General features: G+C 44.4%; 1 protein-coding gene across 2 annotated transcripts; it reads left to right on the top strand.

The window, feature by feature from the left end:
* The first annotated feature begins 1,002 nt into the window (after positions 1-1,002).
* On the top strand, positions 1,003-15,729 carry si:ch73-71d17.2 (RPA-related protein RADX). Of its 2 annotated transcripts, XM_036548366.1 has the most exons (15): positions 1,003-1,648; positions 3,058-3,209; positions 3,421-3,592; positions 7,878-7,986; positions 8,193-8,284; positions 8,460-8,585; positions 9,078-9,185; positions 10,346-10,519; positions 10,988-11,112; positions 11,926-12,074; positions 12,180-12,251; positions 12,896-12,948; positions 13,264-13,590; positions 14,493-14,645; positions 15,043-15,729. In XM_036548366.1, exons 1-15 carry the CDS (start codon positions 1,012-1,014, stop codon positions 15,165-15,167), a joined length of 2,574 nt encoding a protein of 857 aa, XP_036404259.1. In that variant the 5' UTR covers positions 1,003-1,011; the 3' UTR covers positions 15,168-15,729. The 2 variants fall into 2 exon arrangements, with proteins under 2 accessions (XP_036404259.1, XP_036404260.1); XM_036548367.1 differs by lacking the exons at positions 14,493-14,645; positions 15,043-15,729 and having other exon boundaries at positions 12,896-13,109; positions 13,264-13,343.
* The last annotated feature ends 261 nt before the right edge of the window (positions 15,730-15,990 follow it).

The following is a 15,990-nucleotide window of genomic DNA, read 5'->3' as shown; positions in this document are numbered from 1 at the left end:
CATTACAACAGCAAATTATTGCAGCGGCCAGAGCGAAACCCACCTGCTCTGTAACTAACGCACACATACAGAGAGGGACAGATATTGCCCTGAGATTTAAAAAAACTGGCATCTTGGAGAGGAAGGGGATCAAAGTGAAGATAACATTTATCATTCGTAAAGCAGTCATCTTAATTTTAAAAAACGTTTTAGGTACGGCAAATTCTGCAGTAGAATTTTGTTTTACATTTGTGTCCTTAGACATGCTGATTATAGCTACTCTTGCTCTTATTCAGCAAGTGCTCTTTTAAAAATCTGTTAATATATTAATCAATTTGCACCAACTTTCTGTATAAAAAGTAAGAAACAGAACGTGTACATTTAAGATGAAGTGAGGCTGCCTTATGGTAGCCTGTATGTTTAGCATATAGCTCAGAGAGCGCTAAGTATCAGATTACATCTCACACAAAATGTCAAAAGCTCACATGAAGTAATTTTTCGCGCTGATGTTATTTTATGCACATATCAAGGCATATGGTTCACTGCAGAAGCAAGTACATATTTTGTAGATTTTACAACATATTCATGTCATATATATATATATATATATATATATATATATATATATATATATATATATATATATATATAGAGTACATGAAAGTAGCTATAATTAAAAGGTCACATTTTGACATATGTTAGAAATATCTGATATTGACCAATATTTTTCTGCATTGGAACGTGTGTTTTTTAATCGCAAACAATGTTTGTAATTGGCGGGTGCCGATTATAAATAGTAGTAAATACACACATTGGATGCACGCATCTTTTACGACACGGATAAAAGGCCAAATTCAACAGCACTGAAACTGCAACTGTCATTCCTGTTGCGTCCTGCGCAGCGCTTACCCGTGTGAACAAACACATGCGCCCTTTGTGTCCTTCGTAGAATTGATTCGCGCGAACACACAGAAGCACACACGCCACAGAGATTCTCCCACAGTGCTCCGCAATGTTATCGTCTAGGCCAAGATGGCAGCCACAGTTGCCCGCCGTGCAGGTTGCATCTTGCAACGCACCATCTCCTGGCCAAACGGCGGACACCCTCGTTCTGAAAGTGCCAAAACGTGTCGGGAGCCTCTCTATTTAATTTCCCTTGACCGCTACGTCAAAGACCTGGGGTTTGGAATATTTTTCCCGGAAGCGATTCATGCTTCTGACAGCCTTTACGATGCTACAGTGAGCGACGGCGACTGCAGACTGCGGGTGACCATCCACCCGAGTCTGAACCCGTTAGTGGAGAGGAACGATCTGCGGTGCGGCTGCCAGCTCAGAAACGTCACGTTTTCCAGTGTCGCCGAGGCGGAGGACGGAATCGATGGAGACGGCTGTCCCGCCTACCGCGTGGTGAGCCTGGAAGTGGACGCGGACGCGGGGGACGACGCGGGTCTGGAGGCGTTCTGCGGGATCGACCTGGACGCCCTGCCGTGGTTCGGTCTTCAGGGGGACGACCAACCCAGCCTCCTTCCGCTGCGGGCGCAGAGAAGCTCCTACCTGCCGCTGTGGAATAACCACGATTATCTCGGCGAGATGTGGAGGGACACTCCACCGCCTGGCAGCGGCGGCGGCAGCGACAGCTCAGAATCGGACTCCGGGGAAGGCACCGAAGGTCTGTCCTGCAGAAATGCGATGTTTAGCTGTTGTGTGTTGTTGTATTGTTGCACCGTTATTGTTCTGATATGATAAGCTGAGGTAATTGTTTTGGTGGCAAGCAGGCTAACACAGCTGATTCACCATGTATTACATTGGAGATGAAAATAAGGACCGGCTAATAGCATCATACACTGAGATGAGACCCTTAATTGTACGGTATGCTTGCCTCGTTGTTAGTAAGTGGCCATAACATTATCCCATTATTAACCTGGATTTTTAACTGCTTCCGATCATCGCACGTAGCACTGGAAAAGCGATGTTAACTCAAAAAGACGTACTGCCTTGCTAAATACCAAAGCTCTCAAGTGCGGAGTACTTTGTTTCCATGAAATGCTACTCAGTACATTGACAAAGCATTAAATCTTAGCCTGCAGTTCCACAATAACACGACGTTTAGAGTCGCTCACCGTGAAACAAAACGCAGCAAACCAAGTAAGAAAGAACAGGAATGGATATAAAGCGCTGCAACATGAAAATCTGTCACCTGTTCCTATTTTTTCACGTGTTTTCATTTTGTGAAATGTGCGGTTACTGTCCGTCAGGTAGCATCCTCAGCAAGGATGGGCAGTTTTTCCAGTGTTCAAATTTGGTAAATTTGGCCGCAGGCAAACCATTTGCTGGAAGACGTTGTTAGTTATTTGGTTGTATGTCTGACGTGAGAGAAAGTGCGGTTCTGTATCGACTCCGCGAAGCGGACGGCGGTCAGCACAGCCCATCCGCTCCGGGCTGCCAGGTCTGCCAGGTCTGCCTGTGTCTCTGGCCAAACTGTGCCACGAAGCCTGCACTTCGTGAAGATATTTCTCAGTTTTCTATCATTTAGTGCGGTTTGGTAATGTAATATGGCTTGCTGTCTTTTTAGGGCCCTGTAGCAGGCAAATCCCTCTTGTGCTTTTGAGTGTGCGTCCGAATGGGAAATGTATTTTTGGTTCTGGTGTGTTGTAATTTGTCTTACTCTAACTTTTGTATTTTAGTGCAGCCTTTTTCCCTCTCATTCACTTTATCAGATCCAATTTGATGTTTACTGGCATGATTTTAGAGATGTGTGTTATTGGCCAAACAGGACTACAAATGGAAAATACACAACACAACAGTAGCTGGAATCTTTACTATATAGGTGATAAATAATCTTTAATAATCTTTAAGTAATCCTTCTGTCACATCCAAGTTTAAAATTCAAGTTTTGGCACTAACATAGGGCGTGTTTCTCCAAAGTGTGTAAATAATGAAAAGAGAGTAAAAGAAAGGGAAATATTAACAACAGAAATACTGTTTATAATGGTAATAGTGACAGTAATGGCAGCATTTAATAATCTCTCTCTCTCTCTCTCTCTCGTCCGCCCGCCCGCCCGCCTGCCCGCGGTGCAGACCTACAGGCAACAGTCACCCTGCAGGAAGTCAGACAGGGATTCCTCTCTCGGTCCCGGGTCATCAGGGGGGTTCTGGTGGTCCAGATTCTGCAGAAGTCCCGGCTCTTCTATTACGGCAGGGCAGAGCGGAACTGCAAGAGCCCCTACAAGGTCCCAGCCTCCATTCAGTATTTTTGGCATCACTCAGGTCCCCCTAATTGGTGTGCTTGGATGTTGGTCGCATTCTGTTATTAGATGCTCGGTCTGATACAAAGGCCATCATTGCGTTTTGATCTGATGTCACTTCCTCCCTTTCTTCTGTGCCTTCTCCTCCCTTGGCTCTCCTCTCTCTCCCATCCTCCACCCGCTTCGTCTCCCCCAGGCAATTCTGGAGGTGGCGGACTGGTCAGGCCGTGCCACCGTAGTCCTGTGGAACAGTGTCTGCATGGACTGGTACCGCTGTGTCCACCCAGGGGTGGTGTTGAGGCTGGCCCGCTACAGGGTGAAGGAGAGCTACAACAGCAGGATGGGAGAGAACGAGCAGGATGACATTGGTACGGTGGCCTCTGCCTGTGCCTTTCTCTCTTTTTCTCTCTCTGTCTCTCTCTCACACACACTATCTGTCTCTCTCTCTGCGCAGTGCATTTGAATCTGAGAAATAACATTCCAACTTTTCACATTCTGCAGCATGTTACCAAAAAGGTCAGGTTTGAAACAGCATAGCAAACAAGGTCTTTTTTGACTGACTGGTTTGTTGAGCCAGCTGTCAGTGGGTGACCCATTCCGCCACAGGGCCGTATGTTTATTTCCTGAATTGGTGGTCTGGCAGTCCATTCCTGCAGTTAACAACCGTTGTGCCAGGAATAGAGGAGCCACTGTGATGATTGGTGTGAAAGCCACACCAGATTCAAAATAGATAAAAATATATACATATTATCATTATCATATCAAAACATTATCTTTAAACATAAGCCATATGCATTACTTGCATTGTTCTTTTGGTTTGTTAACAATATGTGGTACTCAGAAATTTAGAGGTCCTGTAGATTTCCATGGCCTTCTCTGTTACTGCATTTCAGAGGATAGTATCTGTCTGTCTTTTTTTCTTTGCCATTTGCTGGAATCATCAAGTCTTTGGAAATACACATACTGTAGTCAACGGCCAAATAGTCTTTTCCATTAATTATGTGTTTGCTGACAAACTCTGTTGAGCATGACCAAGGTTCTGAGGATGGGAATTCGCAGATAAATGCCTCAAATTTAATAGTGGTGCTTTTCAGATTTGGTGTACAATTGAGTTGCAGATTGCAATTGCCGTCCTTTGAGTCACCTTAGGGTGATTTTGCTGAAGGTTTTAATGGCAACTGTACATGTAACATCCATTGTTTTGTGGACGTGAAGCAGTTCTGATGATTAGGTTACATTTCAAATTTACACTAATTACTCACACTTTTGCGGCAGCCTAGCTTATTACCTCCCCAGTGGAGGCCCCTGGTGGTGTAAGTATAGAATGCATGATTGTGAAACAACTGTATCAGAGCTTGTGGCCATGCCCAGGGCCGGATAATAGGACCATGGGGCCCTGGGGCACAAATGTAATGAGCCCCCCTAATGTGTAATCATGTACGTAAAGCGCATGCAATGATGGCTGCACACCTGCGACTGCTAGTTCGTTCTTATGTAGACCTAGCATTTACATACTGGAGTTGAAAAACCGTAATACCGAGCTTCACCGAGCTTCCTGACTGAGGTCAGCATGACCTCAGTCATGTGCACGTCGCCATGGTGATGACTGACTTACTGTGAACTGGTGATGACTGTGAACGTTAGCGTTTGTAGCGATTTAGGCTAACATCAAGATTTAATAAGATCGTGTAAGCCTCACATAATGTTTGGCATTGCAGTGTGATGAGGTCTTTATTTACACCTATTGCCGAGTCACCCCTCCGTAAAAAACGTGACAAAGAAAGTGACAGTACTACACATGGAACGTAAGGATGCAGAATGCTATATTAAAAAGGCGACTTCCTCCAGATCAATCAATATTTATTACGTTACATATGTTTCAATGTGTACTTACACAGGACAGGTAAACGTGTGCGCTGGCGTACAAAACACAGGCATAGGCTACAGCAGCTCCTGTTTACAAACGTAAAATGCTTGTGCATTAAAAGATTAATTATAAATTATAAATTATTGTAAATTAATATTGGCTATTTAAGCTAAAAGCTTCTTCCTCGATTTCCTCCTTGCAAACTCATCAATTACATCATTACAGTCCAGCTCCCTGACAAGCTCAGATTCTATGGCCATCAGACAAAGAGAGCTAAGTCGATGCTGCCCCATGGTGGGCCTAAATTCACCCTTGATGCGTGCCATCTGTGAAAAGGACCATTCTCCCTCACAGTTTGTCAAGGGTAGGGTGAGCAAAAGCCTGAAAGGGACGAAGACATTGGGGAACATTGACTGGAGGCCATTTTTGATTAGTATTTTTAGCAATTTGGAAGGAGTTCTGTCCGATTCACTTCTAACAGAGAATTTCAACACAATTTGTTCAGAATGAATGTTAAATGTAGAAATTGTGAGAAAAATTATCTATCAACATTGCAAATATTGACTGTTTTATAACAAATCAGTATGCTGACAAGTTCTCAATTTTTTTTTAGCAAATAACTACTTGCTAGTTACATCTCAGTGTCAATTCTTATGCTTATACGATGCCATTGCTAATCTAGCTAATCCATGATGCTAGCTAATGTTAACTCAAAAGGCAGGATAAATCAGAAGCCCTGGAGTAAGAAAATATCCAGTTGCCCATATTCATTGTGAGGTCCAAAGTAATTTGGCAAAATAGTCTGCACCCTCACACAAAACAGGTTGCAGTGCTAGCTTAAAAATCACTTGCTTTTGACTGATAAGGCATGTTACATGGTTAGATGTACATAAGAACATATGATGAGAACAGGCCATTTGGCCCAACTAAGCTCGCCATTACAATTAAAGAGTATCCAAGACTGCATCAAGTCTGGACTTGAACACAGCAAGGGTCTCTGCCCTAACTACATGACCTGGCAACCTATTCCATGTATTGATAACTCTTTGTGTAAAATAATGTTTCCTTATATTAGTGCGGAACTTACTCTTAACAAGTTTCCATTTATGTCCTCTTGTTCTACAGACTGAACTCACCCTAAAAATGTATTGTAGTTAACCTTATTGAGTCCTTTTATGAATTTAAAAACCTCAATTAAATCACCCCAAAGCCTCCTCTTGCTAAGTCTAAATAGGTTAAGTAACTTGAGTCTTTCCTCGTAGCTTTTATATTTCATGCCAGGAACTAATTTAGTTGCCCTTCTTTGAACTTTTTCAAGAACCTCAATATCTTTCTTATAGTGCGCTGCCCAGAACTGCACACAGTATTCCAAGTGAGGTCTGACTAAAGCATTGTATAATTTCAATATAACCGCCTTAGATTTAAACTCAATACTTTTGCCTATATATCCCAGCATCCTGTCGGCCTTTTTTACTGCTACAGCACACTGCCTAGATCCTGTTAAGCTTGGGTCAACTACTACTCCCAAATATTTTTAAAACTGAGCACATTCTAGTTTTTTTCCCACCATGAAGTAGTCTTGTTTAAGGTTCTTATTTCCCACATGTAAGACTTCTGTCCACTTTTGGATGCTCTTTAGGTCTTCCTGTATTACCTTAGTTGATTCTATACTGTTGGCTTAGACCCCCTAATTTTGTATCATCTGCAAATTTTACTATTTTACTACTAACCTCTGCATCAGATTCATTTATGTATATAAGGAATAGCAAAGGCCCCAACACCGATCCCTGCGGGACTCCACTTTGTACAGGACTCTGCTCTGATACAATTCCTTCCACAGTTACAGTCTGCTTTCTACTAGACAACCAACTTCAAACCCACTCAGTGATAGCTCCTGTCATTTCTGCAGATTTCATTTTCAATACGAACCTCTCATGCGGTACTTCCAGAATAATCGTTTTAAATATGCACCACATTTCTTTCATAGTTTTACCATCTAGAAGAGGTACCCAGTTTATATTCTGTGTATAATCTTAATAAAGTCAGCTCGTCTAAAGTTGAAAACTCTAGCATTGGAGAATGCAGACTTAACTTGCCAAATAACTTCAAATGTAACTACACTATGGTCACTTGTTCCAAGTGATCCCCCTATGTAGATGTGTAGATAGCTGACCGTCCTAGCTATGTAGATAGCTGACCATTAAATAAACAAAATGTGAAAGTTTGGTGCCCTGTGTGCTTTTCCAGAGTGGTGGTTAGGGTGGGAGGATGGGGCTCTCTATTAGATGCAGATAGATGAAACAATTAAAGACTGAACGTTGAGGGGCCCCTGTGCTGTTCAAGAGGGGTGGTTGGGGTGGGACTATGGGACCCTTTATTACATTTATGGGGGGGGTTCAACACTTGGGGGCCCCTGGGAGCCCTGTGCCCAGGGCATGTGCCCTGCTTGCCTGGTCGGTAATCCTGCCCTGGCCATGCCTACAAGCCACCAGTCACTTGCAGTCATGGCCTTTTTATTATAAAAAAGAAGAGATGATCATACACTCTGCTTGGTCCAGAAGCATAGTGATTTCTTTTGGATTATGAAGCATGTTAATTGAGTTGTCAAAATTGGATTCAAGTGAAATTGAAATAATTATATATCTGGAGTCTAGTGTGTGTAATTAGTTTTGCACTCTAGTACACTGTAAGTGTGTAAAATATTGTGTGATGTAATGCATGACTTTAATGTGTGATGTGATATTTTGGATGGTTCTGAACACTCTCCCCTGGCCTCTGCTCCGCAGAGATCAGCCTGAACTCCAGGAATCCCTCAGCCAACATCTCTGTGATCCCAAAGAAGGATGTCCTTCCACAATGGCAGCTACCACGCCCTTCTTACACATTCTACAGTGGGTACGGTAGTTCTGTCATTATCAACATCTGTAACAGCTACTACTGTTGGAATGCTAACTCTGTCATTAGCTTCTCCTCTTACACCTACTACTGTGGGTACAGTAATTCTGTCATTATAAATCTCCCTTTCTCCTTCTGCTGTATGTATGGTAATTCTGCCATCGTAACCCTTACACTTGGGTGAACACATGGGTTTGTCTTTACAGGAAGGACATTCTAAGCTGTCCCCTGGGGGCCACCTGTGATGTCATCGGTCTGGTGGTGTTTGTTGGGCGAGCAGAACGCACCAGGCGAAAGGGTGAGGTCGAGAGAGAGAGAGAGAGAGAGAGAGAGGAAATGAAGGAAATTCTGAAGGAAATGAACCGCATTTTCAGGGTCTGGAGCTGAAAATATAAATTCTCATAAAGGAATTAAATGAAACTGATGGTAGAGAAATTAGACACAAATTTGTCCGTTCTGTTGTCTATGTACAGATAGCCAGGGGATGGATTTATGGGAGTACCGATGGCTGCGATTGGAGGATGGGACCACAAACCAGCCAATCTTGGTCAAGCTTTTCTCCACTTCTCAGCCAGAGATACATTCTGTCATACATCCATGTAAGACCATGTGTAAAACAAATGAAAAGCTTTTTTCCACCTTGGGCATCTTTCCTTTTGTACACAGATTTTGTCAGATATGACAGTCTAATGTTGTAGTTAAGCTTTTCATTCATTTACAGTTGATTTGCTCCAGAATAGGGTGGCAATGTAGCATAGTGGCGAGGAGCAGGGCTTGTGACTGCAAGGTTGCTGGTTTGATTCCCTGGAGGGGCACTGCTGCTGTACCCTTGGGCAAAGTACTTAACATATATACAGAAATTGTATAAATGGATAACATGTAAAATTCTAACCTATGTAAGTTGTTCAGGAGAAGAGCATCTGCTAAACGACAGTAATGTAATGTAATTAGAGGCATGTAACTGCCTCATTCTGAAAGGCAGTCTACTGTTTGCTGGGACTGAAGTGGTGGTGAATGTGCGGATGAGTTCCCCCCACTGTCCATCTTGCAGCAGCTCTGGGTCCAGCCTTGTGTCCCATGTTTCCCTGCAGTGTCAATCCTGGTGTGCACCAACCTCCAGCTGGTGAGGACTGCTCCAGACAGGCCCTCGTCCTTCCAGTACCTGACCAACACCAGCCTCACACAGGTGTACTGCACAGGTGAGAGTCACAGGGATGGCTGGCAAAAATCTGGAGTAGCATGGTAAATTCAAATTAAAACAGTCTTTATCTGCATGACCACACAGATACACAGTATTTCCAAAGCAATTTTCACATAATTGTGTGACCAAAACAACTGGTAACAATTGTCATCATCAATAATTGATAATTTATATATCTCTGACCTATAATATGTATATTGTACATACTGCACCAAAGCATTCCAACCACTTAGAACAAGCACAAGAACAGCAAGAACCCAATGAAGCAGCCTGAAGTTAAACTTCCTCTGCTGCATATACGAGTAGTGACTTTGGAAAAAGCCTATCCCATACATACTTATTTTCAGTCCCAAATTTATAATGTAAGCATTACAGCTGGTTCTTGTAAATATACTTATAAATTTCAGGAAACGGTATGTATATATTTTTCCCCTAAAAGTGTATTGCCTATTGGATAAATATCTCAGGGAAGAGATTTATGATATATGTGATAATTATACATAAATAATATATAGAAAATAACAAAAATATACAGCTGTAATATATATAGTTTTTTTTAAATAGAAACTTGCACCTGAAACTGAACTGAATCATTCGCTGATTCTAAGACCTTAATATGCCAGTCTGCTTTCATTTGTAGGTCTGTGGTTTCTAATTTTTGACTGAGCAGGGTCTTTGCTTGGAAAAATAACTTTGCCCTTTGAATGAGCCATCACAAGCCACAAAGCTTTGTTTCACTATCTGCCTGAAAATATACAGTAGGTGTTTCACGGAACAATGATTGCCAGGAATTCTAAAAATGGCGGCCGAATTCAAACAAACTCATTGTTGACTAAAATCACAGCTGAGGAATGGATGATGCTTTTCACCAGGAGATGCCTGTCTGCTGAAGAAGGAGCTGTATGAGAGGGTGAAGAATATGAGCTGAAGAGTTTCAGTTTTAATGTCTGCATCTGCATCTGCATCTGGTCTGATTAACCCTGTCTGTCTCTCTTCTGATGTATACTGAAGTCTGGATCTAAAAGTGGTTGAAATGGTGTGAGGCTAAATTTTAGGGCAGTCGGAGCCAGCAATCATGTGTGCTCATTACGTGGTGCTGAACCTGCTCATTTTTGTGAGCGCAGAGGATGGTACTTATACTGTAATGCCCTAATTTAGGTTCAGGCCATCACTCAACCATGCCCTACAGACGACTCCACCCAGTGAGGCAATTCATCCAATGGCTGCAGACGGTGGACGAGAACCAGGTACTTGGCAGGGCAGTGATTGGTGGATTCTTCAGCTATCCACCACTCCCTGTCTCCCTGGAGAGGTACATGAAAAACAGAAAAGGTGAGAAATTACCTGCAGAGTAGTCCCTAATCACATCAGTGCTTCTCCACATTAGATACAGTGAGGTAGACATTATTCATGCTTTAATCTATGTATATATGTGTGTGTGTATATACCTAAACATGAACACTAAAAAAGTTCTGAATTTGTCATATATTCTCAGAATCTTATATAAGCCCAGAATTAAATGAGTAGTCTTACTGTAAATACTTAATGTTTCTGCCTCCCAAATTAGGAAGTGCATACAAATTGTGAAACATCAATTTATTATTCCCTGACTCCTTGAGTGTGTGAGAGGGTTTGGAGCAGGGCAGAGTGTGTGGGGGTTTTGTGCAGGGCAGAGAGTGTGGGGGTTTTGTGCAGGGCAGAGAGTGTGGGGGTTTGGAGCGGGGCAGAATGTGTGGGGGTTTTGAGCAGGGCAGAGTGTGTGGGGGGTTTAAGTGTGTGAGGGCAGTGTGTTCCCTGCAGGGGAGCCGGGCCTGGTTAGTGGAGCGGAGCTGAGGAGGGAGGCTGAGAAGCTGCAGTACAGAGAGAGCCGCATGTTCGCCATCCAGGCCACCATCACCGCAGTGTCATACACTGTGGCTGGAGAGGTAAGGAACTCCTGTGTCTACACACACACACACACACACCTGACCAAACATGCATCCAAATAGATACACGTACATGCACCAACATGCACACAAAGAAGCACCCAACCTCGGAGGCATTCATCTACACATGTACACACAGACACACACGAGTACATACATGTATTGGACCACCTGTGCACCCACCCACACAAATTTAAATATACAAAGATATACTCTTAAAGGATTTTTAGAAAGTTCTCTGGGAACCCAGTGAGATGGATAATTAAGATGCTGTCAGTAGTTGCTGCAGGGAGAGTTAAAGAGAGGGAGGTGAGAGAGAAATGTAGAGGGGCAGGTGGGGAGGAGGAGAGAGATGAGGGAGAGAGACAGAAACAGGAGGAGGAGAGGTAAAGAAAGAGATGGAGAGGAAAACAGAGAAGGATAGAAGGAGAGAAGGGCAGTGAGAGGGAGAAACAGAGAAAGAGAAAATGAGGTAGAGATTGACAGGACTGACAGTAGAATGTAAATGGAGAGAGGCATCAGAGAGGTTGGTAAACATGGAAGGCACTGTATATAATTTTTTTTAGTCTGCAGTTGTTCCGTGACACATACAGTATACAGAGTTTCCACAGAGTGTACAGCTGTTCAGTAACAGACACACTCAGTAACACGTTCTTACAGGAATGCTCACATGCCTCTGGCTCTTTGTTCCTGGATATGGATGTTAAGCGCATTTCTCTGGTGAGAGGGTGTGTATGCAGGGAGTTTGCAGTGTGTATGTATGGAGTATGAAGTGTGTATGCCTACACTCACCCCTGCCTCTGTGCCCCTCAGGAGGAAGGCAGCCTCTCTCTCTCCACCATCCCAGCTGGTCCGACCAACTCGAGCCCCTGCTCTCCTGATCATGGCGGGGAGTCCATCATCGGCTCCTCTCCCCCCTCCTCCATCACGCTCAGCCCCAGATCCCCCAGGCTGAGAGCAGGGTAAGCTTAGTGCCGCTGCGGTGTGGAGGAGCTGCTGGTGGCTGGACAGTCATGTGTGAAATGCCTGGTATGGCACACTGATTATCACTGTGTCTCACACTGCAGGCCAGGACTGGCAGGCAGCAGCAGATCTGCGAAGAGAAGATTGTTTCACAGTGCAGAGCCCCCCAGGAAAAGGTGTGTGTGTGTGTGTGTGTGTGTGTACGTGTGTGTGTACGCATTAGGGCTGGGCAATATAGCCATTGCGATATATAGCATAGCTGTTTTCAGCACAATAACAGCTATCCCCGGTATGTGGCGTTAAGTTTCTTCCCGTATTTTTTCCCTTTAGTCATACCTGATGCGGGAGCACATCTCCGAAGTTCAGTGAAATGCTTTCGGGGCAGAAAAATATCGCTTGTATCTATATGTTGGTTGACTTACCTATTGGCTTTGAAAATCACATAGCATATGTTTTCACTCTTTATCTTTGTAGCCATGTGTTTCTGTCTACCACATGGAAGCAGCATAGTGCTGTTGCTGTGATATCGACATCGAATAAATACGAGTGGCCTTTTTTTCCCCGAAAGCATTTCACATGGCCAACTGGAGGTGTGCTCCCTCATCAGGTATGACTAAAGGGAAGACAATATGGAAATAAACCTAACGTCACACACCGGGGATAGCTGTTATTGCGCTAAAAATACCTATGCGATATATAGCGCAACGGCTATATCGCCCAGCCCTAGTGTGTGTGCGTGCATGTGTGTCTGTGTTTCTGTGTATGTGTGATTTTCTGGTGTTCATCTCTCTTTACTCAGTCTGCTCCTCTGTGTCTGCAGGCTGGCCCTGCCTCTCTGCTCTCCTCAGCATGCTGACCTAGAGGAGGATAGAGGTAGGAGCCGCCATCCCGCCCCTGTCAATATCATCATTACCATTACCATCACAGCCTGCGATTCTCAGCCTTCTGCCTCCTGTAGGAAACGCATTTCACGCAATAAGGCAGCTCTTTCTGGAAAGTTTCCACAGGCATAAATACATGGTATAAATATTCAGGTACGAACTCCTTTGATTTTCACTTGTTGGATTTGGGAATCTTGTCACGCCGTGGTGGAATTAATGTAGATACAGCATGTAATGTGTAAGGCAATTGGCATACAAACAGAAGAATATTATTAAAAAGTGCCCCTCCCCTTTTTATTACTGTAAGATTTCAGTCTGTGGGAAGCCTCGATGGAATTCCTGGAGAGGAACGAGGAGGAGGAGGAGAGCGACAGTGATGATGACGAAGACGATGAGACCCTGAGCTTCGTCACGGCCACCACCAGCCCCCTCTCCCCCCGCAGGTCCCAGCTGGGCTTGGCACGGGCGGCGGGTGAAACGCTGCCGCGCCAATTCTGCCCGCAGCGGAGAGCGGTCCAGGCCGCGGCCGTGGGGCTCCAGCCGGGCCGTCTGCAGGAGACCCTCCCCAAAAGGAAGCTGGACACCTTCGCCCTCGCCAACTGCTACAGCGGCCACTACACCCTTTCCCTCAGAGGTAGCCGCCCCTTCCAGAAGAACCTGTACTCAAATCCAGTGTCAATATTTTGATGTTTTACTCAAAATATATACAAAATTAGAATGCAAGTAATGTATTGTGCTTGAGTGGAGTAGAATTGGATTGTGACTGCTTCCAGCTCTTGATTTCTGCAGTGTTGCGGTATCGGAGGAGCTGTAATACCAGCACTCTGATTGGTTGGGCACCATAGCTGGTGGTGTAAGGGAAATGGGGGAAATTGCAGGATAAGCAGAGCAGATTTGAAGGAAAGAAAGCAGATGGCCTGGTGGGATAATTAGGCCAACCGATTCCTCATGCGTGTGGGTATTGTATTCTATATGTGTTTAGACACTATAAACCAATGAATGAAAATGCAAGCAGGTCCTGGATGGAAAGCAGGCAAAGCAGAATCTGTGTGTGCCTGCTTTTCATCCTGTCCTGGTGCTACCACAGTGGAGTCCTGTAAAACACCAGGGCTTCACCCTCACCCTGGAGGAGGACAAAATGCACCATTGTGCGTTTTGACTCTCCCTCCCTCCCTGGTGCCCAGTGTTAGAATGCAACTAATAGTAGACTGTATTGATTCCTCTACCCCTTTCCTTCTGTCTCCTTTCTTGTACTTGTTCTCTTTTCCTTCACCCCTGCGTTTTCTGTCTCTCCTCCAAATCCACCATTTCTTTTCTGATGGCCACTCCTCTGCTTTCTCCCTCAATTCATTGTCTTCCTTTCTCTTTTTTTCCTCAACCCTCCCTCCCTTTGTCCCTCTCTTAATCTTCCTCTCTTCCTCTCTCTCCTTTTCTCATTCTGTCATTATCTCTCTCTCCTTCTGTTTCCCTTCCTCCTTCTCCCTCCATTCTCTTTCCATTTCTCTCCCTCCTTCCTCTCTTTCTCTCCCTCTGCAGCTCTTACTGACGGCATCTTGATCAACGCCCTCTTTCTACCTGCCTCCCCTGGGAACCTACACTGGAGCCCCCATCCCCACCCACACAGCAACAGCTGGGAGGCCATCCTGTCCCACGGGGGCTTCTCCCCCTCCACGCCCCCTCCTGCACCCTGTGAGTACCTCGTAGCAACTTCACACAATTGGACGTCTCCCAAACCAAACTCCACATGTGAATGTCAGCTGTGATTGTCATGTTTCCCACATTATGCCTCCATGCCTGATTAGCACAGCACACATGCTTTTGGGCAGGCTGGTGGGTTGCTCTGCAAGGCTGAGGTGCAGGCAGGGCAGAATGCAATTTGTCATGAAAGCAGGGACTGCCTGCACACTGTATGCTGGGATATGTAGTTCAACACAAAAAACTGTCAGATGTCTCTGGGGCTGCAAACCAGTATGAAATCAGATACATTTCTCATTTTTACTTTGTGTCTAGATAATGTATCCAGTTGGGCTGTAATACTGACTTTAAGTTGTCTCTCTCCGCACCCTGCTCCACACTGCTTTCAAAGCTGACCTGATTGCCATGGCGACGCAGTTGACCAATCAGAGGCTGGTATGCGTACTGGAGGTGTGCCAGCTGGGCGGAGGCAGAATGGAGGTGGTGTTGAGCCGCGCATTCCCCCTGAGGGACTGAGGACTGTTTCATGGAACACTCATGCTCATCAGAGATGACTTCTGTGAAGATCTGCGTTGTCAACCAAACTGTGATGTTGAGCAAGCTGCGTCTGCCGTTATTCATGTCATTCAAGACTGCCTCTCCAGTTCTGGAAAGAGGCTACAGCTGAAAGTCTCAGACACGTGAAACTTTGAGCACCATTTTGTTGGTTGGACTCATCAGCTCCTAAACCAAGGTAGACCCCCTTTTTCAGACCCATGGTCACCTTGGAGGCGATGTGAGCTGGAGTCTGTCGAAAGCTTTGTTAAAAATCTGTTCATTATTGAGAAATGCACTAGAAGGGCACTTTTTTTTTCATTTGTCTTTTATTTTTTATATTTTGTATACTTTCTGCTACCATTCCTTAAAAGGCATTATTTATAGAAGCCAATATTTATTTGTCCTGTTAGATGTTTTTTTAATGTCTTTAGGGAGTTTTTTTGTACTTGATCTGAATGTTGTGTTGAATTCTGCAAACCCACAGAGGGAGCAGGATGCCTAGAGTTGGAAAAGGGGGCATTTCCTGTTTGTTGAGAAGGCTGCTGGTTACAGTTCAGTGACTAAAAATAAGTATTCAATGGGAATTGATCTTCCAAAGATCGGGGGGGGGGGGGGTTTCAAGAGAGGATATAAGCTCCAGGCTCCAGGATTTCACCATTTCAGTAGAATAAAGCGAAACATCCTTTACTCTCTTGTGACTTGATTGTATTAAAAGGGTACTGCTGTTATATAGCTGTAGTTTGATATGTTTAATGCATCTGTTAGACATAATTATGTATTCAGTTCTTCTTTCTTTTGAAGA

Source organism: Megalops cyprinoides, chromosome 16 (genome assembly GCF_013368585.1).
Source record: "Megalops cyprinoides isolate fMegCyp1 chromosome 16, fMegCyp1.pri, whole genome shotgun sequence".
NCBI lineage: Eukaryota > Metazoa > Chordata > Actinopteri > Elopiformes > Megalopidae > Megalops > Megalops cyprinoides.
This window is presented reverse-complemented; position numbering and strand designations above follow the sequence as displayed.